This window comes from Medicago sativa, chromosome 4, assembly GCF_051527215.1.
Source record: "Medicago sativa cultivar Bolivia chromosome 4, Bolivia_mono, whole genome shotgun sequence".
In the NCBI taxonomy this organism is placed as follows: domain Eukaryota; kingdom Viridiplantae; phylum Streptophyta; class Magnoliopsida; order Fabales; family Fabaceae; genus Medicago; species Medicago sativa.
Window position 1 is genome coordinate 79,722,150 of NC_140752.1, and position 26,305 is coordinate 79,748,454.

Below are 26,305 nucleotides of genomic sequence, written 5' to 3' on the forward strand. Positions count from 1 at the left end.
AAAAGATCAATACACGTGCCAAATACTCAATTTTAGTGAGAGAAACTTTGTCTTCTCTCTAAGTTTTCTTCCTCTTTCACACATCGAGGAGGGGTGATTTTAGGTCAATTTTTGACCTAGAATCACCCCTGTGCATCTCTTTTCCCCTTTCTTTCAATCTTAATAAGTGATCTCCACATACATCAAGTTTTTCTTTTGTGTTTTTTCATGATTTCGTCGTCTTAGTGCGACGTTGTGTTGTTCGTCGTCTTGTGCGGCGTTGTTTGAGTTCGCATCTTTTGTTGTGCGGTGTTCGTTTGCTTCGTATTGAAAGATCAACTTCAGACAATCACAAATTCAATCAATGATTTGGGCGTCAACGTTGCAGATCCAGAAGCATGAGTATTCTGGTGATTTAGATTTTATCATATTATTTGTAGGCATTTTGCCGTTGAATGCTATTAACTTGGGTGCTGTGAGTTTGTTCGCAGATTCACCCTTTACGTTTTTAGCGATATTGATCATGTTATTGGCTTTGATGTATTTTATCAATATGAATGAATGAATATCTTTGTTTTTGTCAACAAAAAAAAAATCAATGTACTAAAACATTTGTTTTATTTAAATAATATGATATGAACATCTCTTCGATGATTTGGTCAATAATTATGCATTAAACAGTTTTAATATGATAGTTTTTTATTTTGGTCAAATAATATGATACATTAAAGTTTGATGATTTGATCAATAATTACACATTAAAACAATTTTATAGCGATTAAAACAATGGCATAGCTTCCTTCAAAAAAAAAAACAATGGCATAGATAAGCAATCCAAAATTGCTTTATTAGATGTATCACGCACGTCCCATTTTTTTTTTACAAGGCACATCCCATTTTTTGTTTCGTAATAAATGTTATTAATAAAAATAATGGTTATTTTACAAAATTACACTGGGAAGTAGCTCTATAAATTAGACATGTTGGTTAGCATAATTTTACATAACATCTCCAATCTCCTTTCTTTCTATTTCGTTTAATTTTTTTTTTATTGTTTCTTCTTCGTAAAATTGGAATATCATGGTTCGAATCGTTCACATGTGGTTTGCGAGAGATATGAACAAATATAAATTCCTTACTCATTGAAAATGGTTCCGAAGGATGATAAGGTTGTTTTCCAGTTTTTATTTTGATATGTTGTAATTTTTCATTTAATTTTTATTTTTGTTTAAATTGTTATATTGTTTGTTTTCCATTGGTCTATACAATCAAATGACACTCAGATTATTGATTTCATTCTTGATATCTCCCATTTAAAAGAAATTTTGAGTATTAATGTTGGAATCGTATAATTATGACTGTGCAAGTTTTTTTAGTGTAAATATATTATAGATTTTTTTTTTATGAATAATTGAGAATTATTTTCAATCAGTTATACTTTTTTTTTGTTAACTATAAATCCGAATTTTTTAATTTTTTGTTAATCATTGTTTATTTTTATTTATTTGAGGATTATTGTTGGTGGCGTATATTTATTTCTCTCTATATATTTTCAGACCCTCTTTGTCCCTCATTTTTTTTGTTAAGTTTTTCTTCTTCTTTAGCATCGGGTGACATCTATTTTAAAAATAAAATAAAAAATTCACGCCAGGCTTTAAATCAGGCTTTAATATATAGCAAGATTTTGTTTTTCATAGCCAATGAATAATATTTAAACCATCATAAAAAATCCTTTTTTATGTTTTCAAAAATAAAACTCATGAATTAATTGCATTAAATGTAAACAAATTGTAGAAACGTTGAAATGCTCCAATAAAGACAATCATAAAAAAAAATCACGAAATATTTTAAATCACTAAAGAATATATAGCTAGGTTTCATTCTCTTATTTGTGTGTTACTCTTGATCCACCTGTCATGATTAATTTTATGTTGTTGAACAACCCAAACTTCATAATCATAATTTTTTTATTCGATTTTTACATTTATATTTATATATTAATTTTTGTTTATGATTGAAGAAAAACAATGATTTGTGTTCAGATAAATCTCATCAGTTGTAACATTGTTTCATGTTTATTCAAAGACTCGCTACAATTATATTTATATATTAATTTTTGTTTATGATTGAAGAAAAACAATGATTTGTGTTCAGATAAATCCCATCAGTTGTAACATTGTTTCATGTTTATTCAAAGACTTGCTACAAGTGTTCATCTCATTATTTAATTAACGTCTCTACCATTCTTGGTAAACAATAGATCACCAAACCATCCTTCAAAAAGAAAAGATCATCAAATCAAGCACGTTCTTGGTAATCAAGAGAACAAATTAAAGTATGGACTTCATACCGATAGATAATTTCGGACAAATAACTTATTTGATATTTTGTGGTTAACCTCAAATTATAAATATAGCTTAAAGATAAGCTAATTAATTAGTTGTGAAAAATCCTACTATAGCTATAAATGATTATTATAAATTTTTTTATTTACATGAATTTATTTTTTTTGAGCAAGATGAATTTTCATTTTTAGTGTTTTCATTATGGATATTTTTATTAAGGAAATCATTAAAAGAAATTAATTGATTTCTATAATCATGTGCATTAAATCAGAATTAAAAAAGATATTTTATCAAATAAAAAGGAATGATAATTGGATTTTTAAATGTTTGAAGTTAGAATATAAATAAGCAAAATGATACATAATATAATAATATAAAAGTACAATAGGTACTCTAACGCATATTATACCATGCAAACTATTCCATTTTTTCATAAAAAAAAAAAAAAAATACCTGTTTTTTCAGTAAAATAGGAAGGAGCAGATTCAACATGTCATTCTTCTTTATTGAACCAAATCGAGTTTTATTGGTGAGGGGAATATGATTAATCAACAGTAACTGACCACTAACGTAAGAAATAGAATCATTCAAACCAGTCATCAAGAAAAAATGAAAAGAATCTTTCAAGCTGATTAATTGTTTCATGTCAACGCTTCAAAAAACAAGAGAGCCTAAAAAATTGATTAGGCTCATGAGTGCGCCTCAGACCTCTAATGATGCAAAGTTGATGGCTAGGTTTTCAAAATTGGGACTTTCTGACTTGAGATTTATTAAATAATCACGCCCATAGGATATGAGCTTGGGTCTAGCACATTTTTAAACAACTATCTTAAAAATTTAGGGATTCCTCTCTTTTGTAAACTATTTTCATGTATTATTTCTTTTCAACATGAGACATATATTTTTATCAATACAATCAGTGGCGAAGCCCTTCATGGGAGAGAAGGAACTAATTAGATATAATTGAGAGAATAAAACCCCAACCTTGTGTATATACTGGGACAAGAAAGAGAGATACAATCAGAGCAATGTACACAATATAAGAACATAATAAAAATAAAGTAAAGTAAATTAGGAAAATATCTCAACATTGACGAACAGATGCGTTCGTTGGATTTTATAGTAATTCTATTATTTTCAAATGGTCTTGAGTGTGATGAAATATTGGTTGCTATAATCATGAATTTGAGAAAAATCCTAAGGCCATTTATAGTGAATGGTGAAAAAAGGAAGGGCTTAAAGCATCTTTCATGGACAAATAATGAAAGATTCATGGAAATGCAATTAAAACTTGAGGGAGAAAAGAGAAATAACAAAGTTGAAACAAACAAGGGAGAAGTTGAAGAAATAAATAAAAGCAAGAAAATAAAGAAAAAATTGGGCAAGTTGGTCATTAAAAGGTAAAGAACAATGGAAACAAAACCAAATAAAGTAGAAAATGAAGAAAGTGATTGGATTAAAGTGGTTACCAAATTTTACTTAATCAAGAGTCTTAAGATAAAAATATAACATACATTAGAAATCTTTGGTCCGACTTTACTTCAAATCCATATTACTGGTTAATTTCCCCTCAAAACCGGAGGTTTAGACCAAAATCAAAGGAACCTCAATTCATGCTTTAAAAAATGTTGAATTTGATCCGTTAATTCATAAAATTAATGTCAGAATAATTGTTTATTAAGAGTGAACATGGATTCAGGCATAACAAAGTCCAGATCAATATTGGTTAGTATCATCTCAAGAAATGGCAAAAGATCTAGCTGCGGGCATATAAGGATAACACTTTTTCTACTTTTTCTCTCCAATTGAAAACTCTACATTTCATAAATTTGAGGATAATTAGCATTCTTCCTAAGCATCTGAAACACCAACAACATACCAATACAAAAATATGAGAGAATAACACCTTTTTAGCAAGGATTGATGATAATAGGGTTGTCAGATAAAGCAACACAGTGATCTTTTTTGGTAAGGATGTTGGCAAAGGAAGAAAACACTTAGATGATAGAGTCGATGGATTGTGAGTCGGAAGGGAGAAAGAATTTCCATACAACGTTGGAATCAGTGGCAGAAAGAGAAGTCTTGGAAATGAGGGAGAGCCTGCAAGTGTCGATGAGAGTTGTACGAGTATTGCAGCGAAACATCCTTCTGAAAACTCCTCAAACGTTGTCACTCTTATGGGGACCAAGACTTGCTATAAAAAATTAGAGGAACTAAAAAAAATTGAAATATTTTTGTGAATTATTGTCACTTTTTACTAATTTCATCAAACATAAAATGTAATAGCTATCATTGTCTTTTTTTATTTTAAAAATTATGTTTATATCCATAATTCCTTTTTTTTAATCTTAAAATACAGAAAAAATCGAAATCATAATGGAACTAATTTATTATAAGAAATTCGATTTTTTAACCTTTTGTTCACTCAAATTATATTTGTAAGATTCTTTTACCATTTTAATATTCACACTTATCAATTAAGTTGAATATGTCAAATGATCAAAAATTGTATAATGACATTGATGCTTTTAAATCGTAAGCATCAAAGTTTTTTTTTTTTTTTTTTATAGCTTTTTAGGACTCCCTAATTCTTCCATTCTAGATAAACATAGTGTATTGTTCACAATTCATAGCATGATTCACAACAAGAAGCAAAACAGAGTATATGAAATGTAATTTCATCAAAAGGCAAAGTAGTTCTATTTTAGATGTGAAAGTTGGAGATCGTATGATACCCAAAGTTTTACGGTTTAAATCTCTTGGGTCCATAATACAAAATGACAGATTCATAAAAACATATGTAAATCATCGTACTCAAGGTCGGTGGTTGATATGGAGAAGAACCTTACGTGTTTTATATGATGCGAAAGTACCACTCAAGTTGAAGGAAAAATTTCATCGAACAATTGTCAGATTGAAAGTGTTGTATGGAACATAGCGTTAAGCAAAGAAAAAGAATCTAAGTGAGTAAATACATGATAACTCTGATGGGTAAAATAGCCACAAATTATACCATATATTAATAAATCACACACATATTGCACAATTCAGCGAACATGCGTACGCGTGTCAAACCTAATTGCGAAAAGTAAGAGGTGTGTGAGCTGACGAGCACCAGTCTTAGATTTTGATGATGAAAAATGTATATGGCCGTCATCACGAAAATGAATCCACTCACCCAAAATTTACTGAGACCAATAACATGAAACTCCCAACTATTTCTAGCCAAACAATCCAACAAGCTCTAGAACACGTGATAAACCTAAATTGTGGGATTAGTCTGAAATAACAAATTGATTAGAGCTCAAAACAAATTATAATTGCACAAGATTAAACTAATCATATCATATATGAGATGAGTAACCATCAACAAACTATTCCAAATTTCAAAACAAACAACACAGACCGCGAGAACATGTTTTATAACAGAATTGCTGGGGGCGGCCATCAAGGCGGTCACCACCGTTCTTTGCATCAGTAACTAGATCTTGAGCAATCACCGACACAAAAACGAACAACAACAATGAGATCTATCTTGAAATAATTCAAATGGTTCTGAGATCAGTTATCTCTCTTTTTCTCAAAATGAAAAGGTTATGCAAAGGAAGTGGAGAGAAACTACTCATGTTATTGTTGAAGATGTGAAGAAAAATAGTACTTCACTAATAAAAAATAGGGATAAGGGTGATACATTTGAAGACTATTACACATTAAGAAATTTAGCACATTTCAACCTTGATGACAAGGTTGTTTTCGAGGGGTGTGTTTTTTAGGATATAGTAAAGGCTGATTAGAGTAATTTAAGTAGTTAAGAGGTACTTTTTTTAGGATATAGTAAAGAACAAACTAAGAGTTACTAACTCTACGATACCATTCAGCATTTTCCACATTTTTTAGGCTAATATGTTTAAATATAAAGGATTCTCATAGAAAGCTAATATTTTTTCTTTCACTTCAACGTGCACACATATGCATGCAAAGGTGTTAATATTAATTTTGTGACTTTACATTTAATATGCAGATCTACGTATCGGTGACGATGACTTGAAGAACCTGTGTTTGATTGAAATTGAAATGCTGCTTCAGGAAAACGGACGGTCGCTTACTGACTTCAAATCTATGCCCAGGCCAAACGAAGCAGACATGCCAACTTTCACAAACAAGCTTATCATTGATGAGCTAAATTACAACAAAGATGAACTGGAAAAGACACACGCTGATATGTTACTAATGCTGACTTATGAACAAAGATGTGTGCATGACAAGATCATGGAGTCTGTTAGTTCTGACGACGGTGGTTTCTTTTTCTTATATGGTTACGGTGGTACTGGAAAAACCTTTATATGGAAAACATTGTCGGCTGTTGTTAGATCAAAGGGGTTAATTGTATTGAATGCTATCCAGCGGTATAACGGCTCTTCTATTACCAGGTGGAAGAACCGCGCACTCGAAGCTGACAGTCCCTATTGAGATTAATGAGGCATAATCGCTTACGATGGAAAAGGATAGAACTAGGGCAGACCTGGTGCGTGCTGCAAAGTTGATAATTTGGGATGAGGCTTCAATGATGCACTGATGGTGTTTTGAGGCAGTTGACCAATCAATGCGTGATATCATCTCCAAGAATGATCCCATAAACGAGTTTAGACCTTTTGGTGGAATGACAGTAGTTTTAGGTGGTGATTTAAGACATATATTGCCTGTTGTCCGAAAAGGAACGAGGTAGGATATTGTTGATGCCTCAATCAATTCATAAAAGATATGGGCTTATTGTAATGTGTTGAGGCTTACTGTTTATATGAGATTAGGTGCATCTTCGGTACCTGCAGAGCAGGAAGAAATTGTTAATTTGGCAAGTGGATACTCTCAATTGGAGACGGCAACGACGCTTCGGATGAGAATTGTGAAATGAAGGTAGAAATTCCTGAAGATTTGCTCATATCAGACACAACAAACCCGTTGATGTCACTTATAGACTTTGTGTATCCCGATTTGAATGATAACCTTGGTGACCCGCTATTTTTCCAAGAAAGGGGAATACTCGCACCAACGCTTGATTCAGTTGAGCATGTTAACGAATATATGTTGTCACTGATTCCAGGTGAAGAGAAAGAGTATTTAAGCTCTGATTCTGTTTGTCGATCGGGTGAAAATTCTAATGTCCAAAGCGAGTGGTTCACAACGGAATTTCTTAATGGTATTAAGAGCTATGAAATTCCAAATCACCGGTTGAAACTAAGGGTGGGATGTCCAGTTATGCTGATGAGAAACATCGATCAGGTCAACGGACTATGTAATGGTATGAGGCTGACAGTTACACATCTAGGGAAGAGCATGATAGTTGCTACCGTAATTACAGAAAAAAGGGCATGTACCAGGGTATTCATTCCCAGGATGAATCTTATTCAAAGTGATCCAGGTTAGTTTAAAATTAGTAAAGGTCCAATCGTAGCTGTTCATAGGTTCATCACCACAACCTCCAAAAATCAAATTCATATGTCCAGATTTCAAACAACACAGACACAGCAACATAAACCGCAACCAACTCGCTGCCAAACCGCGAAAGCAGAACCAACTCGCTGCCAAACCGCAACACAAACACAGCCATCAAAGAAAAAACAAAAGGCAGTAATTCTTTTTTTTAGATCTAGGTTGTTTGATTTTGTTTTTGTGAATTTTGAGTCTGAAAACATATAGAGGAGGGAGAGTAGAAGAGAAAGAACAAAAAAAATTAAAAAAAGGAACGATTTTTAATTCCGGTGCGGCGGCGCCGCCACGATAGCTCGCCGGCCACCGCACCGGAGCCCTCCGGCCACCACTCATCTCGTCGGAGAAGATAAAGAAGGAAGGAGAGAGAAGAGAGCTTCTCTCTCTAAAAGAAGGTAGAGAGAGAGAGGGAAAGAAAAAATGATGAAAAAAACCAGCACCACCTATATATATTACCAGGCCGAACCGGTTCAGCCCTTGAACCGGTCTGAACCGGCCTAAACCCAGCCACAAGGCCCAACGCGCCTCTCTTTTCTTTTTTAGCCCAATTCTGTCTTTTTTTAATTACTGCACCTCCCATTCACTGCCTGCACCCCCCATCATCTAATTTTTATTTCTTCTATATGCATTTTATTTCTCTCTCGCAACTTTCATTTCCTCATGCATTTTTATTAGTTTAAATTTGTTATTCAACATTTGCATTATTTATTCATGCATATTTATTTTCTGTCGTTTTTTTTAACTTCGTTTTGTCTGCAACTCTAACTCAAACCAGAGTATCGTTCGTGTGGACTGAATTTTTGTTTGTTTCGCGCATTTATTCTGCTCTTTGTAATCAAACTAGAGTGGTGTATGCAGGGTGTTCCCAGCCGTGTGTTTCACACTTAGTTGTTGTCGGATTTAGTTTGCTTTTATCTTAAGTACTGATGATTTGTTCAAGATGTTTGATACTTTAATTCTGCAATTCATATATAGAGGTCTGATAATATTCTCCAGCTGTTGGGAAGAGTTTGTTGCGGTGTTCATTTTTCTTTCGATAGCTTATTGAAGATATATGTCCCTTTTTTTAAGAAGTTCTTGTATCCATATTCTTATTTGTATTTTCAATTTTTTATTTTTGTTTGGAGTTCTTGCTTTTTTTTTAATCAATGGTTTTTTGTTTGTATAGGAATTTAGATTTCTGCGAACTAATCTCTCTATTTTTAGAGATACATTTTGACTTAGGGGTGTATTGGATTGAGATTTTAAAAGATTATTTTGGCAAACAAAATCCTGTAGATTTTAAAAGACTTTGTGTGATTCTATTGATTTTATGGGATTTTAAGAGACTTTTTTAAAATGACTTTGTGTAATCTCTCTATGTTTATTGGGGTTGACAGTGTGTTGCGTAAGCAATTTTTTTATTTTTTTTAATTCGTTTTATCTGCAACCCTGAGACTAAGGCAAAGCTTTCTTCTACTGTGCAGAATTCCAAGTTTGACTTTGAGTTTTTTTCCAATCGGTGGTTGTGAATGTTATTCGAGGGGACAATGAACTTGATGAGCATCTAGATTTCTTTTTTGTTAGTCTGTGAAAGCATGTAGATTCATATGGTTTATACAATACATTGTGTAAACAATTTGTCCGTTTTGTATTGTGTTTTCTACAATATGTTTAATATTTCTTTGTGTTTTGAAAGTGCATGGGTGAAAAAGGGAAACAAGGTGAACAGTTTCGAACAAAAAGGGGTATTTTTTACATTGTGAAGTTGAACAGTCTGTGAAAGGATGTGCTCTTTATCAATGCATCTTTAGCACAACAGAGTACAGAAAGAGAGATTGTATTCTTCTTTGTGGATTTCCCCTTGATGGTTAATATTATGTATGTGTGCTTTGGTGGTTTTTGTATTATTGCTGCTGTTGCTGAGTGATAATATTTATTCTTAACCGAATATATTTGGTCTGCTCACGTTGTTTTCGAACTTAAATAAAAATTAACAGGATATTCCAGCCGTGCGTTGCACGGGCTCGTACACTAGTTATCTTACAATCGACATCCATAAGATTTATAATATGTCCCTTGAAGTGGTAAGACTAAAGCTTTTACCACTTTTATTTTTAGAGGAAGCTTTTACCACTTAGAACACCCACATCCATGCCACCCAAATGGGTGGTATAAATGAGACCCACATAATATATTATATTTCTTTACACTTCCCAATTATTTAAACCACTCAACTACATTTTCTAAATATCCATACCACTTCTCTAAAATTTTAAAATGGGTCCCACTTATCTTACAACTACAATACTATACTTTAAATTATATTTTACTTTAATATATAAAATGTGTAATGAAAAAGAAAAAGAAAAAGAAAAGTACTCAAAAGTACTAACAAAATCTGGAACACCACCGTGGTAATACATTGCCACTTTGGTTGGTTTATACCACCCTGCTTTTGCCAAATATCAATGCCTCTCTGACAGATTTTCATTTTAGTCAGTTATACCACCTTGTTTTTTCACCGATAATCATGCTCTTAGCTAATATCTCAATCTCATACTGTTAATAAATTTAAAATTTCTTATGAACAAGTGGGTCCACCGTACAAGTGAATTAAATGTGATTCAATTCAAAAAAATATTCCAATATCTAATCCTAACATTTTTCATTAAAAAAAAAAAAAACATTTTTGTTAGTGGTGTTGTTGGTTGGATGTATGTTAACACACACGCAGGGGTAGTGGAGAAACATAGGAAAAAAACCGGTGTGGTGTGACGAAAGTGCCCTTGTTTTGTTTAGTTACAACATTTTCTACATCAACAACATGAATGGCCCCTTTGATTTCTCCTTCCTTCCTTCCAATTTCCATGGTTAGTTTGACAGAATAGAAAGATGATACCGCAACAGTGGGCGTCTCCATGTGGAAACAAATGCACCAACAAATACGCAGCCCTCACCAAACTCCCATGTAATAATCTTTTCGCCGTTTTCTAATTTCCTGCACATTCATTCTATCAAATGCAAATGCAAGCATGTATTATGTTCTCCAATTCTATTCCTGCTCATTCAAATCATTTTTTAATATTAATTAATTAATTAATTTTGCATCTTTATATTATAAAGTCCCTTTACAAAAAGGGTTTGTTTGCATTATTTTGGTCTGCACTCCATAATCATCATATGCTAGTAAATTGTTTAATTTCAGGGCGGGTATTCTGCAAAAAAGGATGCAATTCAGATGGAGAGACATGGGAAGAATGTGAGTCACATCACCTTTCTGCTTCCATTCATTTCTTTTCCTTAACAATGCTTTGCATTTATACTGTCATAATTTTTTTTATGCGACATTCATTAATGACTGCACTTATTTTTAACACTGTCATAAAATTTGATAATTGTAGTTCAACACAATAAAGGTTTACTTTTGACAATATGGTAAAGTATTGGAGGATGTTGACTGACTCCAATTGTTTAATTTAATTGGTAAACCACTTCCGCAATTACAAATTGAATGTAATGTTGTCAAATTTCTGCCATAGCATTATGGCATGGTAGGTTCTATGCCAGGCCAGCTTCCATAGGCCACAATGATTGCCTATTACATCTGTCATAGGCTGCGAATCCGTATTTCTGTGGCGGCTTTTTCGTTGGCCGCTGCAATATGCCGTTGCTGACATTAATTGAACGATAATTTATTGCTTTTTAGTCCCTTCATAAGCTAGGTTAGGCTAGTTTTTATAATTGAAGGCTTTTGCCTTTGATGGTGGAACAAACTTTTTCTGTAAGAAGCACTCATATTGACAAGAAAAAGTTGAAATGATCTTGCAATAACTATCACTATTTTAACCTTTAGTTTCTTTTGTGAGTTGAAATCCACTTTTGCACATCCATTTGTTTGAAATCTCTCTTTTTAACTTATCCATAAATATTTATAAACTTGTCAAGGGATTTTTTGTGAGCAAGAAATTAAGTACTTATTTCACTTGAAAAGCTCCTATGTGCAAGAAAATAACCAATGTGGGTTCTAGCTAGTTGGTTAACTTGAGAATCAGCATCTCTAAAGCACTACATTTATAACGGTTTTCTTGGCAAGTTTTGAGAAAAAGAAAGGAAAAATGTGTAATAGTAAAAGTTGGACTTGCTAGTGGATAAAATTGATTCTGAATTTTGCAAATGATAAGTACTGGTTAACCAGGTTTGGAGGACTGCAATCAACTATGTTACAAAGATCCTGTACTAAAGGACCAACAGTGGAGTGCTTATATTGACCGTTCTCCTGGATCTGCAAGTTATTCAGAGGTATTTTCTCTCATGCATATGTTTCTGTTATATTCTAACGAAGTTATTCTCTAATGATTTCTATCTCTGTATTATTTTAACATTTAATCCTTCATCCCAAAAGATAGTTTTATATGTTGAGGTCTTGTCAGAGAAGAAGTAATTTAGAGTGAAAAGCTTCAGAGTTGATAAGAGCTGTGTGAACACCAACAATAGAACTGTTATTTTGGCATGTGTTTGGCAATGTGTGAGCAGCATTTTGATTATCTGTACAGTTTTTTAGGATTTGTGAACTCCTTGTCTAAGCAGCATATACAGTCTATTTTCTCTCTCTAAAAGTTAGATGATTTTGAGAAGACATGGCCCAGCAACCAATTAATCATAACATGTTTGTAACTTTTTAATCCCTTAAGATTAGTTATGGTAGAGATCTCTTTGCAAATTAATGATGATTCATTTTTTCGTATACAGGAATGTTTCCATGCTTGTGTATCTGGCTGCGGTTACAAGGTCAGTTTGGTTATGCAAATTTTGGTTTACATGTCATACACATACTTATAAATGCACCTGTTTACAATTTGAAAAATTACACATTGAAATGCACCCTGGATTCAATTAGGTAATCCTGTCACATCCAATTGGTACATAGTTTTAAATTAGCAAGAAAGTGGTTTCTTTCATATTTTTCGGTTACAACTTACAACTTTGGTCTAATTGGAACAATTAGTATCATCTTTGATTTGTTCAGCAATCACTGTCGAATACCAATTTATTTTGGTGAATCTGGTCTTAATTGTAAACAATTAAGGGATATGGATCCCCTGCAGCGGCAGCAGTGCTGCTGTTGTTATTTTGTGTGTGAGGAGAGAGAAATCATAAATAAAAAAAGGAAAAAGTAATGATGAGAGAGAAGGAAATCATGAGAGAGATAGGAACATAAAAGGGCAGTAGGGAGTGCAGGAGAGAAAAGTGCTGCAGATGATATCCATTTCCGAATAAATAGAGAATAGGAAGAGTTAGGGAGGGTATTTGAGATTTGGTTGAGAATTTCAGTGCTACGGCTATGATAGTCCAGGTCTCTCAAATACAATTTAAGAGGGGCATTTTTTACTTGTTTTTCTGCATTTACCATCTTCATCTCACCTTTTTTTATCAACTTCATACTGTGTTAGAGATTAAGATTCACTTGAATAAAATTTCTATTAGTTCTATTAAAACCATGTCCATGGTATATTATTAAGTAATCTATTTTAGTGAAACTTATTGGAGATGTGGAACTTTCTTCTTTTTGGCATGTTTATGTCTAGACTCAAGACTCCAAGTATTTACAAAAAAACTACATAACTCTGACTGACATATTCAAACTTTTAGGAGTAAATAACCAATTATACATGTTTGCATATTGCAGTTTGAGGTTAAACCAGACGAGGCTGATAAAGTCTGTCCTAACAGGCCATTGAAGCCTGAGCCCGAGCCTGCTCAGAAGCAGAAGCCTGTTCAGAAGCAGAAGCCAAAACATGACCCCATCGACCCGCCTGATATACCAGACACTTCTGCATAGTTCAAGAAAACCCAAGCTTACAAGAAACAAAGAATGTGTCCTGAAGAAAATATTTTTTGTTTTTATATTTTGATTATAAAAATATCACTTCATTTTTGGACAAACTGAAAATAAGTGATAGTTTTACAATTAAAAGTGAAAAGAAATTAAAACAGAAAATATTTCTTCAAGAGACCCCTAATTATTCTTTATTTTCTACACTTGCAGGAATTTATGTTTTCTTTTTATCTTAGTTCATGCTTCTTATCAGCATGATTAAGTTCCATTTTGTAGGGAACATTGCAATAGAATGATTTATGCTTCTTTACTATTTCATTTTGGTTCGAGAAAGTTGGATTAGAATGTAACTGTAGATGCCATGAGTTTTATTATGGAGAGTTGGCCTAGATTTTAATTTTCTATCCAATCAACGCATTTACATACCTTGTTTGATCAAAACGACTGACAACAGTTAGTATGAGACAAGTTTGTTTTCCCCCATTTCACACTGAATTTTATTTTTATGCGTTTTGACTATAATATAATGCATGTTTGATCTTAATGGCACACATGTCTTTTGACAAGTTGTTTTAACGACATGCTTGTTTTTAACATGGCTCATGGCTCACGCTTAGCGTGAGCAAGCATATCATGTCTCGCACCGTGCACAACTAGAATAATGAATCTGAACCGTTTAATCACCAAGGTGCACAATACACTGCCCATACTCTATCAATTTTTGTATTATATCCATTCTCTCTCCTCTCTTCCTCTATCTCTCTCTACCTCTCTTCTACAGATCTCCCTCCCAGCTCTCATGCTTGAGGTGAACAATCATTGATTACGTTCAAACCAAAAATTGCATAAGAATAACTGTAACAGCAAGCCAAAATTCCCTAAATCTTTAAAAAAAAAAATATCCAAACCAAATAGGGAACAAAATGAGGGAAAAGGAGAGGAGACATTGGAGATTGATATTCACTGAACAAAAGCTTCATGGAGAGAGTTTCGGAATTGCTGAGATTAGATGAAGAGGTGGAAAAAATGAACATGTTGGGATTCTTGTTTTGATTATTTCTTGTTTTAGAATCAGAGTGTTTTGCAGCTCAAAGACGATGTAATTGATTTCTCGGAGGTTGCCAATGATCATCCTCTCTCATTTTGTTAATTTTAATTCAATCCTCATTTTTCTTAATGAGTTTTAATTTTCGTTTCTTAATTTTAATTTGTAATTGAATGTGGATTTTTGTTTTTTTTAGGTGGAGAATTTTGATTGTGTAAATTCTGGAGGAGATAAGATCTGTAGATCACTTGATCTAATGGTATTTTTTTACTCGCATACGGTGAGCGATATAAGATGCTCGTGCACCGTAGAAGCCACCGCCTTTTAACATACATTACTTTGCAAAAAAAAAAAGATAGGCTCTGTAATACTTTTACTGCAAAATTAAAATCTTTAAATTCTGTAATGCTGTAATAAATATGATACACTTCAGAGCTACAATAAACCTTTTTCTAAAAGGAACAAATATATGAAACATGGAAAATGATTGTGGCTGCCAACTTCGTGACCACACTGCTCCCTCCATCATGGTTACCATTGCATATTGGCTAACCATAAGATGCATCAGCATGTGTAGCTTTCTTACTACTTTTGGCGGCGTAAAAAATCTCGTACGTAAGTATGAACCTCAGACTTGACCACCAAATGCATCTTCTTTGAATCTTCCCATAATAAACCACTCCATTCTCTGGCGCAGTCACACGCACCTTCAAATACATCCTGCCACACAAATGACATAAGGAATCAAAAAAGCCATAACAGGGGATACTTAAGACATGAACTCGCAGAATCAAAGTTGCTTACCCTGGATGGGAACTCGTCGTAATAATATGCTTCTGTCATCTCAACTCTGTTTAGATCTGATTCCCACAACCTAATCTGTCACCACCATAATACTACATATCAGAAAATCAAAGTAAAGAAAACACACATATACACTAATAAGACTCAAAACCTGATCTGTGACATTTTCAGGCACTGCTGGTACCCTCTGTGCAACACGAGGATGGGCATTCTGCCGAAAGAAACTGACTATCTGCAACATAATGCACACAGTTGCCGTGTAAGATATTGTTTGAATCTGAATTAAACAAATTAAAAACCCATTCAAAAAAATAAAAATTAAACGTCAACTGACACAAACAGCTTTTCCTTAATGATGTTTTTAACTTAAAGCGAAGCAATTTCACAGAGAATTTCTATGTTTCTTTGTTGGAAAAATGATAACCTAAGGTAGAAAAATATTAAAGAATGCCAAAAGATTTAGACATACAAGTATATCGTGGTTCTCGAAGGATGCAATAGTAAAAACATTAATAACTCAAATGCATCTATTCACCAGTGAAGATTTTATTCAAATGAAGGATTGAAGTCGGTCACCACATATCAAGTCTCAAATTGAATAGCTTACTGCTACTTATAAGTTATAAAGGCTTTCCTTTACCGAAGTCAAATTTGAAGAACAATGTTGAGACTATACATTGTGTAGCAAGAAATATACGTCCATCTACAGCGAGTACCACAATTTAAAAAGCAAAATAATACAATATAATTTCTAATACTTACCTGGTCTGCTGTAATGCCATTGTCAAAAGCATTATACAAGCTTTCTTTTGTAATAGCTCCAACAATAAGATTTGGAAGTTGATACTCTACCCTGCATATATACAACTACTCAATATTAGATATTTATAAATGAAAAAAGAAACACTTGTTGTACTAAAGACCAAACAATAATATTTTGGTGAAATAGGTCATTTAAAGCTTTATAGCTGAATTAATGGTTTAGTATACAAGTACAAGATAAATTAAGGATAATAAAAAAACATATTCCATAAAAAACAACTTCCAGTTTCAATTTCCATAGGAAGTTCCAAAACCAAAAGGGAAGGGGAACATGAGAAAAGACTAGAGGGTTTATTTGATGAAAATAGAATACATCATTGCATAAAATATTTCGCGGCATACCTTGAAAATAACCGCAATATCTCACAGTGTAATTTTGAAGTCGAGTAAGCATAAACTCGAAAATTTGTTTCCACAACAACAAATCCCTGAAAAAATTAAATAGAATGACATTATATTCATTGATATTCACGACTCTTTTACAATTCGCTTTAGAAAAATCTATATTTATTGTTGCAATGTGTAATAGATTAGAACAAGTCCACTAAAGCCAACCAGTGAACGATTGACATGCTATGAGGTCATCAGTCTGAAGTAGTAAAAGGTGATAAGTTCGAATTTTGAAAACTCCAACAAACATTAGTTTCCTACAAGTTGTAGTATGGAAGCCTTCTTCACCTTCCAATGGAAGGTAAAAAAACCAGAAACTGATAATGTCCAACAGAAACTTCCATACATATGCAAGCAAAACAGCTTAAACATATTGATTGAAATCAAATTAAATTAATACCAACAGTATAGAGAGTTCCCCTCCCCCCAAAAGATCATCTAAACCATATAATTAAATATATACTCCTATATACACATGAACAAAATTTAAAGCAACATTTAAATTTGATTTCAGAGTTTCCTTTTCATTTTGATGACATAATAAATTTAATTAAAAAGAAAGAAGAAATATAAGGATATGTATAAGACAGTGAACAGGGTACAGAGAGAAAATTTCAGCTCAAACAAAAAATTTTACTACAGAGCCTCCACCCTTAGCATGTCTAAGGAGCTATGGAGCACAGACACCTAACACAACACTAAGACGTCAAGACTGCTAATGTAAAAAATAGAGGCTACCGACACCGCTACATTTATATTTATTAATTTATTATAATTAAATTAAATATTAGTATTATTTGTAAAAGATCTAAATCGAGAATCAAAATATATACATGTGCATCTAAATCGAGCAATTTCTTTCTTTAAAAAGTTCTAAAACAAGATTGGATAGTATTTGACCTTTTTTATCCATCTACTAACAAAAAAGATTAAAATATTGTTAACAAATTTAATGTCTTTAACCCCCCCTCCTTGATCAACATTGCTTCCAGACATCTTTAATCTCGTAGATATGTCTTATATGTGCCAAGGTGTGTCGAAGCAAAGAAAAAAAAGAATGGGACACTTGTCCGAGTTGTCCAACACGTGTTGTATGAGTATCATACAGGTGTCGGACACCAACCCAAGGAGTGTCGAAGCAAAGAAGAAATAAACAAATTTTTGAGACACCAGTCTGAGTTGGTCCGACACTTGTTGTATGAGTGTCGGACACCGTGACACGCCTAATCCTTTAGGTGTCCGTGCTTCATAGCTAAGGAGTTTCCCTAAACGAAATCACATGCAGAAACAAGGCCACGTCTAAACTTTCTATTAAAATTAAAACAAATCAATTGTGAAACGGATAAGAAACCTCCTTTCTTGATGATGATTCGGTCATGCTCACTGAAAGATTTGTTGCTAATTTTGTTGGTATAAACCAACTTTCTTTCCTGCCCTATAAAGTTGTGAAAAAAAGAAAAAAATTAAAAGTGAGACAAAAAATGCTGAATAAATACACCAAGTTAAATCATTCTGCATCTCATCACATTATCTACAAATATAAGCACACAAATTAATATAACCAACCTGTTGAAGTTTGACCAGCCCAAGGTCTGCAAGGTCCTTAATTATGTTCCTCTGAAATTCGGTCAATGTGTTTATATTATATGCCTAATCATTGGAAGGAAAAAAATCAAGTGTCAAAGTCGCATTAAATTGCAGTTACAAAAGGGAAATAAGACAACTAAGTAAAATTTACGACAATGTAGAACATAATAGTTTCATGTGCAACAGATTCTCAGCAAGGTACAAGAATGTCTAACCTCCCCAATGACATGAAAACTAAGCTCCAGCATGAATGATATCAAGTCACCTGCATCAACACCTCTCTCCTGCACCAAAAGTAGACGATGAAGAGCATGCAGAAAACAAATAGCAAAAACATATAGAGACAGATAACTGTTACGGCTACCTCAGAATTAGTGATATATTCCCTGATGATGTACCAAAGCTGTGCATTTGTATCCATCAGCTGTAATTCATAACAAACAATTCTAAATTTAGAAAAATGCATTACATTAAGTTCAAGTGGCTTATAAATCATTTGATGCATACCAAAAACTGGAAACCACTTTCAGTTAATTTTGGAGCTTCTCTGTCTCTGTATCGGTACATAAAATATTATATCAAATATGAGATACAATTTACAACAACTGCATATATGAACAGAGTGCAAACAACTGTTATAAATGAGAAGTATCGCTGCCAAATAAACAGAACCTCTGACTCAGGAGACGCCGCTGGAAAACTTTCATCAAAGAAGAGCTTATGTTGAAGGTCTTGTCAACATGACTTGGGCTTATAAGTTGCAACAAGAAACACTGGTTTACCACAAAACAAAGTCATTGGAGGTTTAGGCTTTACTTTAGTCAAAATTTAAACAACACATCACATATTAATTAAGTCAAATTATTAAAGCGTTAATATAATAAATAATATTAAGAATAAATTGCTAAATAGATGTACAGAGTAAACAAAAAGTGGAATCAAAAGAAAAGGCACTTCACCTCCCATTGTTCCAGAGCATAAGTCTCAAGATCCTCTAATGTTGGGAGCCTCACAGTAATATTAGAAGGCATTGATTCCCTCGGCAAAGTTCCACTGCCATATTTAACCACAAGGACGTGTTACCAGCTAAAGCAAACATTCAAGTTGTACTATGACAGTAGTAAACATTTTAATAATCACATCAAAGTGATTTTTTTCATATGAATTTTGAATTCAGGAATGACTATTAAACAGCATTTTTATAATTTCATGGAGTAACCACCCATTGTCTATATAGGTTTGTTAACTCGTAATACGTGATATGGAAGGGTTTTATCGACCCACTCGTATTAACGATTTTATGTACCTTAATAGAAACAAGGGAACATGATGGGATAACTATTACCATGAAAAGAAAAAGAAGACAAAGTGATGTACTACTCACCCATGTACTAAAAGTTTCTGAAGACTTCTCTGATATGTTGAATTAACTTTGTAAGTTTTTCCGATCTTCCTGCAAGAAGGAGAAGAAAAATACTAAACTGGGGTAAAACAAGGGTCGAGAGTGATAATGGTGATGTTTCAGTACTGTGATCTTTCAAAGCTTGAACAAAGACACACAGATGTGGAGAATAATATACATAATCAAAAGGAAAAAATGAACCAAATTGTGACATCAAATCCTGTTCCTCATAAACTTTTAAGAAAATTCAAGAACGGACCGTGTCATGCTATAAAGTGATTGATAAATCTACACAGATAAGTATTCTAAGAGAAACAAAGAAGAAAGTGAAGAGTTTTAGCAAAAAATCAGGAATACATATAATTTCATATAACTACCACATGCAACAAATAAAACAAGTTTTTATCACAAAAAGGTCCTTCAACACATTACAAGGTGCAGAATATGTGTCCAAACTCCATAGTATAGGCTAGCATTTGAAACAAAATGAATCAGTTTGAACCATTTCAGAGGCTAAATTGTCTACTTTTTATATTCATAAGAGATACAGAAAATGAAAAATTTGAAGAGAGAATAATGTCTCAAGCACCTGTCATTGTCAAGAGCTTCAACGAAAACTCTCAATTGAACCAATCTATCAATGGCAACATTGTGCTTTGATAGTCCATCTGGAAGCACCCATTCCGCCAATAATTTAGCCGGCACAGGTCCATCAATATGCAATAACTGTAACACATATTTCTTTGCAAGAGGCGGAAGAGACCTATCATTTTATGATTTGTAAGCATTAAAACCACGAAGCATGTTCAAAACATAAGAAGAAATACAATTTACTTCCATTATATGATTTGTCTCAAAAAGCTCACAACTCACAAGTACTTATTTGAGTTTATCTACTTAAGTAAGTACTTGTGGGCTATTTGTTATGATATGCCATAAGTTGTTTTCATCTTATTTCAACAAGTTTTCTACAACAATTTATAGCATATATGAAAACAATTTATAGCTTAATTAAGGTGTTTAATGAAAACATGGCCTTAATAGGAGAAAAGTGAATAATAATAACCTGAGAATAGCTTCGCAGATGAATGCATTCTCGTAGAGTTTATCGAGTTTGATGGCAGGCATTGAAGCCACCATGTCCATGAAATTCTTGGCAATGATCCTAACCTCAGGCATTTTGATTTCGTTTCGTTTTTCTAATGAAAAAGAAAAAAGAGTTCACTTTACGAAGAATCTCACTAGAGAATCTACTTGAAGATTAATTTGCAATGAATGACGAAACACAACAATATTGGCGCAATCTCCACGCGACTAGATTTGTGACGTCGCTGCCGGAGAAAGAGTGAGAGAGCAGAGGTCGAAATCGATCGGAGAAGCGTTTATTTATCACTCCAAACGTGATTTCATGCTATTTGAATACAAACGTGATTCTTCTTTTCAAAATCGATTCTAGTAGCTTTTGCCTCTGGCTAAAATCAATTTGACAGAAGCTAAATTCTTGTATATTGCAATCGCTTAGAGGTGCCATTTAGAATGGACCATTATATGTATTGGTCCATGATGAACCAATGTGTGAGAGTCCTTTGATAAAGTACACTATATGATCTTATGATGTACTCTCTCTACCGTATACTATTCTCTTTTAACTAAAACTCATCTTCACATAAAAGGGCATTAGTAACTCATATAAATTAATATTTAGGATATTTGTTAATTTAATTTTTTTAGTTATATAAATGTTAAATTAATTTTTTTTATAAAATTTTAGTTTCCGTTTCCAATTCTTATACTTTAAAAAAAAACTAAAGTATACCAATTTATTTGAAAAATAAAATTAAAAATTAATCAATTCATAGGATTAAAAAAATTTGGTAAAAACAACGACGGATAAAAAAACAACAACGAAAAAATATATATACATAATACGTAGGAGTAGCCTAATTGAAAATAAAAGGTAAAAGAAATTTGTCAATAGAATTCCTTTTTGTATATACGTAGCAGTAGCCTAATCAAAAATATATGTACCGTTCCATTCTTCAAAAAAAAAAATATATGTACCGTTCCTAAATATATATATATGTATCGATTCGTATATGTCCTACAACAGAATTTTTTTGGTTTTGTTTGAAGATTTTTTTTCCGGGTGATGATGATTTTTTATATTTTATTTAAGAAATAAAGGAACAATAATGGAAGGGAATAGTGTGTGGAATGTGCATAGTAATATTTGGATGATTAAACCAATCTAACCATTGAAAAAATTGGTCCATCATGGACCAATATTTGCATGGGTTCATTTTATACGTGTTGCACTGGTATAAACTCCGATAGAATATTGTGAGAGTATATTTGATATAAATTTTCTTCAACAAAAAAAATAGCATTGTCCTTACTTAATTTTAATAGCATTTTTAATCCCTACAAAAAAAATTTGCACTCAATATTAGTCCTTACTCAATCCAAATTTGTTTAATTTATGCTTAAACTCTTAAGTTTTTCAACAATTTTTTTCAGGTGTGTTAAGAACGTTATTAAAAAGTCCTCCGAAAAAAATATCGCAAAAATTTGATTTCTACGTCCATATTTTTGTTACTTATATCTTAAACTTTTGTCGTTTTAAAAAATTCATATTTAATTTATTTCATGTTAAAAAATTATAGATTTTAGTAAATGAACCTTTCATAGTGTTCTAAACTTGTATAAAAAGAATCGTTAAAAAATTTAAGAGTTTAAGGATAATTAAACAAAATTTATTTTAGCAATTTTGTAGGGACCAAAAACATAATTAACCCAATAAATAACTACATGGCTAAAATATGGTTTTGATCCCTGCAAAATAGGCCAGTTTTGGTTTTAGTCCCTGCAAAATTTTTTTATAGCTTTTGGTCCCTGCAAAAATAGGTCAGTTTTGGTTTTAGTCCTTGCAAAAATTTTTTTATAGCTTTTGATCCCTGCAAAAATAGGTCAGTTTTGGTTTTAGTCCCTGCAATTTTTTTTTATAGTTTTTGATCCCTACAAAATTATGTCAGTTTTGCTTTTAGTCCCTGCAAATCTTTTATAATTTTTTTTATAAATTAAAAAATTCTGGAAAATTGAAAAATTAATAAAAAAATTAAAAAATTTCTGGAAAAATTAAAAATTAATAAAAAATTGAAAAAAATATTAAAAAATACTGGAAAATCGAAAAATTAATAAAAAAATTTAAAAAATTTAAAAAAATTCTGGAAAAATTAAAAATTAATAAAAAAATATTAAAAAATTCTGGAAAAATGAAAAATCAATAAAAAAATTGAAAAAAAATATTTAAAAATTCTGGAAAATTGAAAAATTAATAAAAATGTAAAATATTGAAAAAAACGGAAAAAATTAAAAAAATCTGGAAAAATTAATAAAAATAAAAAATGATTAAAAAAATAAAATAATCTATTTAAATGAAAAATAATGAAAAAATTCTGGAAAATAAAAAATATTCTGATTAGTATATATGTCGAGCTTAGGTTTTTTCAGTGTATTTTTCCCTTATTCTCGGTTTATAAATACCCAAAAGTTCCCGCTTTATAAATACACAAAAATTCCCGGAAAAAATACTAATGAAAATTTCGAAAATTTTTCATTAAAATTTCATTTTTCAAGAATTTCATTTTTATTTTCGAAAATTTAAAATTTCATTAAAATTTATTTTCCAGAATTTCATTAAAATTTAAAATTTCGAAAATTTCATTTTTCCAGAATTTTAATATTTTTAGAAAATTTTCGAAATTTTATTTTCCAGAATTTTTTAATCTTTTTTATTTTTTTCAGAATTTTTTAATCTTTTTTATTTTTCCCAGATTTTTTTAATTTTTTCCTTTTTTTTCATTTTTATTAATTTTTCAATTTTCCAGAATTTTTTTATATTTTTTTCAATTTTTTATTGATTTTTCATTTTTCCAGAATTTTTTAATATTTTTTTTTCAATTTTTTTATTAATTTTTAATTTTTCCAGAATTTTTAAATTTTTTTATTAATTTTTCGATTTTCCAGAATTTTTTTAATTTTTTTTTCAATTTTTTAATAATTTTTAATTTTTCCAAAATTTTTTTATTAATTTTTCAATTTTCCAGAATTTTTTAATTTATAAAAAAAATTATAAAAGATTTGCAGGGACTAAAAGCAAAACTGACATAATTTTGCAGGGACCAAAAACTATAAAAAAAAAATTGCAGGGACTAAAACCAAAACTGACCTATTTTTGCATGGACCAAAAGCTATAAAAAAATTTTGCAGGGACTAAAACCAAAACTGACCAATTTTTGCAGGGGCCAAAAACTATAAAAAAAAATTGCAGGGACTAAAACCAAAACTGGCCTATTTTGCAGGGATCAAAACCATATTTTAGCCATAACTACATACAAGACTCAAAAAGGAATAATAAGAACATATACCGTTATGCCACAATCCAATCACAAGGGTTGCTGTGGTGTAGTGGTTATCACGTTAGTCTTACACACTAAAGGTCTCCAGTTCAATCCTGGGCAGCAACATTAGTATTTTTTTTTATTCTTTCCCTTCTAATAAGCCTGGGCAGCAACATTAGTATTTTTTTTTATTCTTTCCCTTCTAATAAGCAGATTTCGATTAGTCGGTAATTTTTTTTTTTTTAGGGAATACGTAAATAAATAATTAACAACAACAAAATTATCCCTTAATAGAAAAACAACATGATCATCATTGGATAAAAACTTATAGATTACAAAACTTTATAATATTATTTTTGATGGAGAAACTTTATAATTATAAATCTAAAAGTTGTGGATGTCTAATATTTATAAATTATAATTGCTCTATCCTTGATATGTGTATTCATATAATTTTTTTTAACAGGGCAAAATGAATTATATACCACATAAACACTTTTCCCTAGCATAAGTAGTGTCAAGAGAAAGAGAAAAATTATACACAAAGATTCATGCAAAAAAGCCAAAAAGTAACAGCTTATGGCACAACCATTAAAGGGTTTAACCCCAGATTATGAAATTCTATATACTATAAAGTAAGAATCTTTGCTTTTGGCCACCATAAAGACTGTAATTTAAGTCTATCCACACACATGTAAGCCAGACAACATCATTTTAGTTTGAATTGATTTCGCAAATCCTCCCAGAGCACTACAAAGAAGGATGTATTCATGCATAGTTATAGTGTTCGCTGAATAAATATCAAACCATTGTGTCACTATCATCCAAAGATGACCAAAAAAATAACATCCAAAAGGTAAATTATTAACATTTTTCAAATTACTGCAACTCACCACACACACACACTCATATTCTAAATAAGAACTTCTTGATGAACCAAATTATCTTCCGTAGAGAAGAAGTCGACATGCAAAGATAAAAACCTTCAAAGGAACTATTTTGTTTTAATTGATTTTCAAACATTTTTGTCGATTAATTGAGTTTGCCACAGTTAACATCTGATACACATCACTGACTATGTACCATTTGTCAGATGATATACTTACATGTGTAATGTATATATAATCAAATAATGATTTCACGATTTGTCTCTCACATTGATGCGCACTTTATTCTTCATAAGTAAAATTTCATAGTTTTTAGTGGAGGCACCATTTACCTTTTAATGAGAGAGAAAAAAAAAATAAAAGTATTCAATGACTTATAACAAAATAAACAATTTAGCATCTAGGGCATTTGAACGAGAAGGTTTAAAGTCTCTTTAAACTTAATTAGTGATTCAAAATTTAAATCCATCCGAGAACGCGACAATATTAAAACTCTTAAAAAAAATAAACAACTGTTAAGAAAGAGTTTTACTGTTCATTGTAGTCATAACTTAAAGAATATGAAAATTAGTCACCGCAGGGTTACATCAAAAAATAATAGCAATTTAGTGGGACAGACTTGACACTTTTCAAAGTGATGAGGACCGATAAAAAATATGAAGAATATCTATATTTTAATAAATTATGATGGACTTTATTTTATTTTAATTTAGCTTGTAATCGCTTTTAGTTGGTGTTAATTTGACATTATAATAGTTTCAAATTAATTTGATTGATTCACACGTATATTTGAGCACTTAACTTCCTTACTTCTATAGTTTACTTTAATATATAATATAAGCTCAATATGAGCCAGTAGAATTGCGCCACTTACAAGGTGCCTAAGCCATGGGTAAGTCTTGCTTTAAGTAAACATATGTGACTTCTTTGTAAATTAGAGTAATTCCACTACATTGTGGTGATTCTTCCTTAGGCTTATCAACCATTCTTGTCTAAAAGTATGTGTGGCGCTTCTATCTATTTCTTTATCAAGTCAATGATTGTTTAATTCCTTTCTACATTTTTAACCTTTGTTTCTTCTATTTTCATGAATAACAACACCACCAAGTAAGCTTGAGAGTCTAGATAAGCTTGAGAGTCTAGAGTTTGTGATTTGAAGTTTATTTGATACTATTTGCTTCTCAGATGAGTCCTAAAAAGTATGCACAAGTGCGTGAGAGTAACATAAAAAATTACGCACATGATTTACTCATGCATGTCTATAATAACATAATCTGATATGGATAAATTTTAAAGAGTTTAATTGTAAACACCGACAATGTAAAATATTTTTACACAT

General features: G+C 31.6%; 2 protein-coding genes and 1 non-coding gene across 3 annotated transcripts; 2 read left to right on the forward strand and 1 right to left on the reverse strand.

The window, feature by feature from the left end:
- Positions 1-10,432: 10,432 nt before the first annotated feature.
- LOC146932384 (defensin-like protein) lies at positions 10,433-14,038 on the forward strand. Its single transcript, XM_085704038.1, has 5 exons — positions 10,433-10,761; positions 10,999-11,052; positions 11,989-12,092; positions 12,543-12,581; positions 13,480-14,038. Exons 1-5 carry the CDS (start codon positions 10,686-10,688, stop codon positions 13,630-13,632), a joined length of 426 nt encoding a protein of 141 aa, XP_085560164.1. The 5' UTR covers positions 10,433-10,685; the 3' UTR covers positions 13,633-14,038.
- A 1,007-nt stretch (positions 14,039-15,045) lies between these two features.
- On the reverse strand, positions 15,046-21,153 carry LOC146932385 (general transcription and DNA repair factor IIH subunit TFB2-like). The gene is made up of 15 exons (XM_085704039.1): positions 20,746-21,153; positions 20,269-20,442; positions 19,662-19,730; positions 19,237-19,330; positions 18,950-19,050; positions 18,785-18,830; positions 18,642-18,701; positions 18,493-18,561; positions 18,257-18,340; positions 18,042-18,125; positions 16,643-16,728; positions 16,241-16,331; positions 15,630-15,710; positions 15,479-15,553; positions 15,046-15,394 (listed from the first exon to the last, which is right to left on the reverse strand). The coding sequence occupies exons 1-15, from the start codon at positions 20,856-20,858 to the stop codon at positions 15,260-15,262; spliced, it is 1,362 nt and encodes a 453-aa protein (XP_085560165.1). The 5' UTR covers positions 20,859-21,153; the 3' UTR covers positions 15,046-15,259.
- Positions 21,154-24,132: 2,979 nt separating this feature from the next.
- On the forward strand, positions 24,133-24,205 carry TRNAV-UAC (transfer RNA valine (anticodon UAC)). The gene has a single exon. It is a non-coding gene; the product is annotated as a tRNA-Val (tRNA).
- Positions 24,206-26,305: the final 2,100 nt, after the last annotated feature.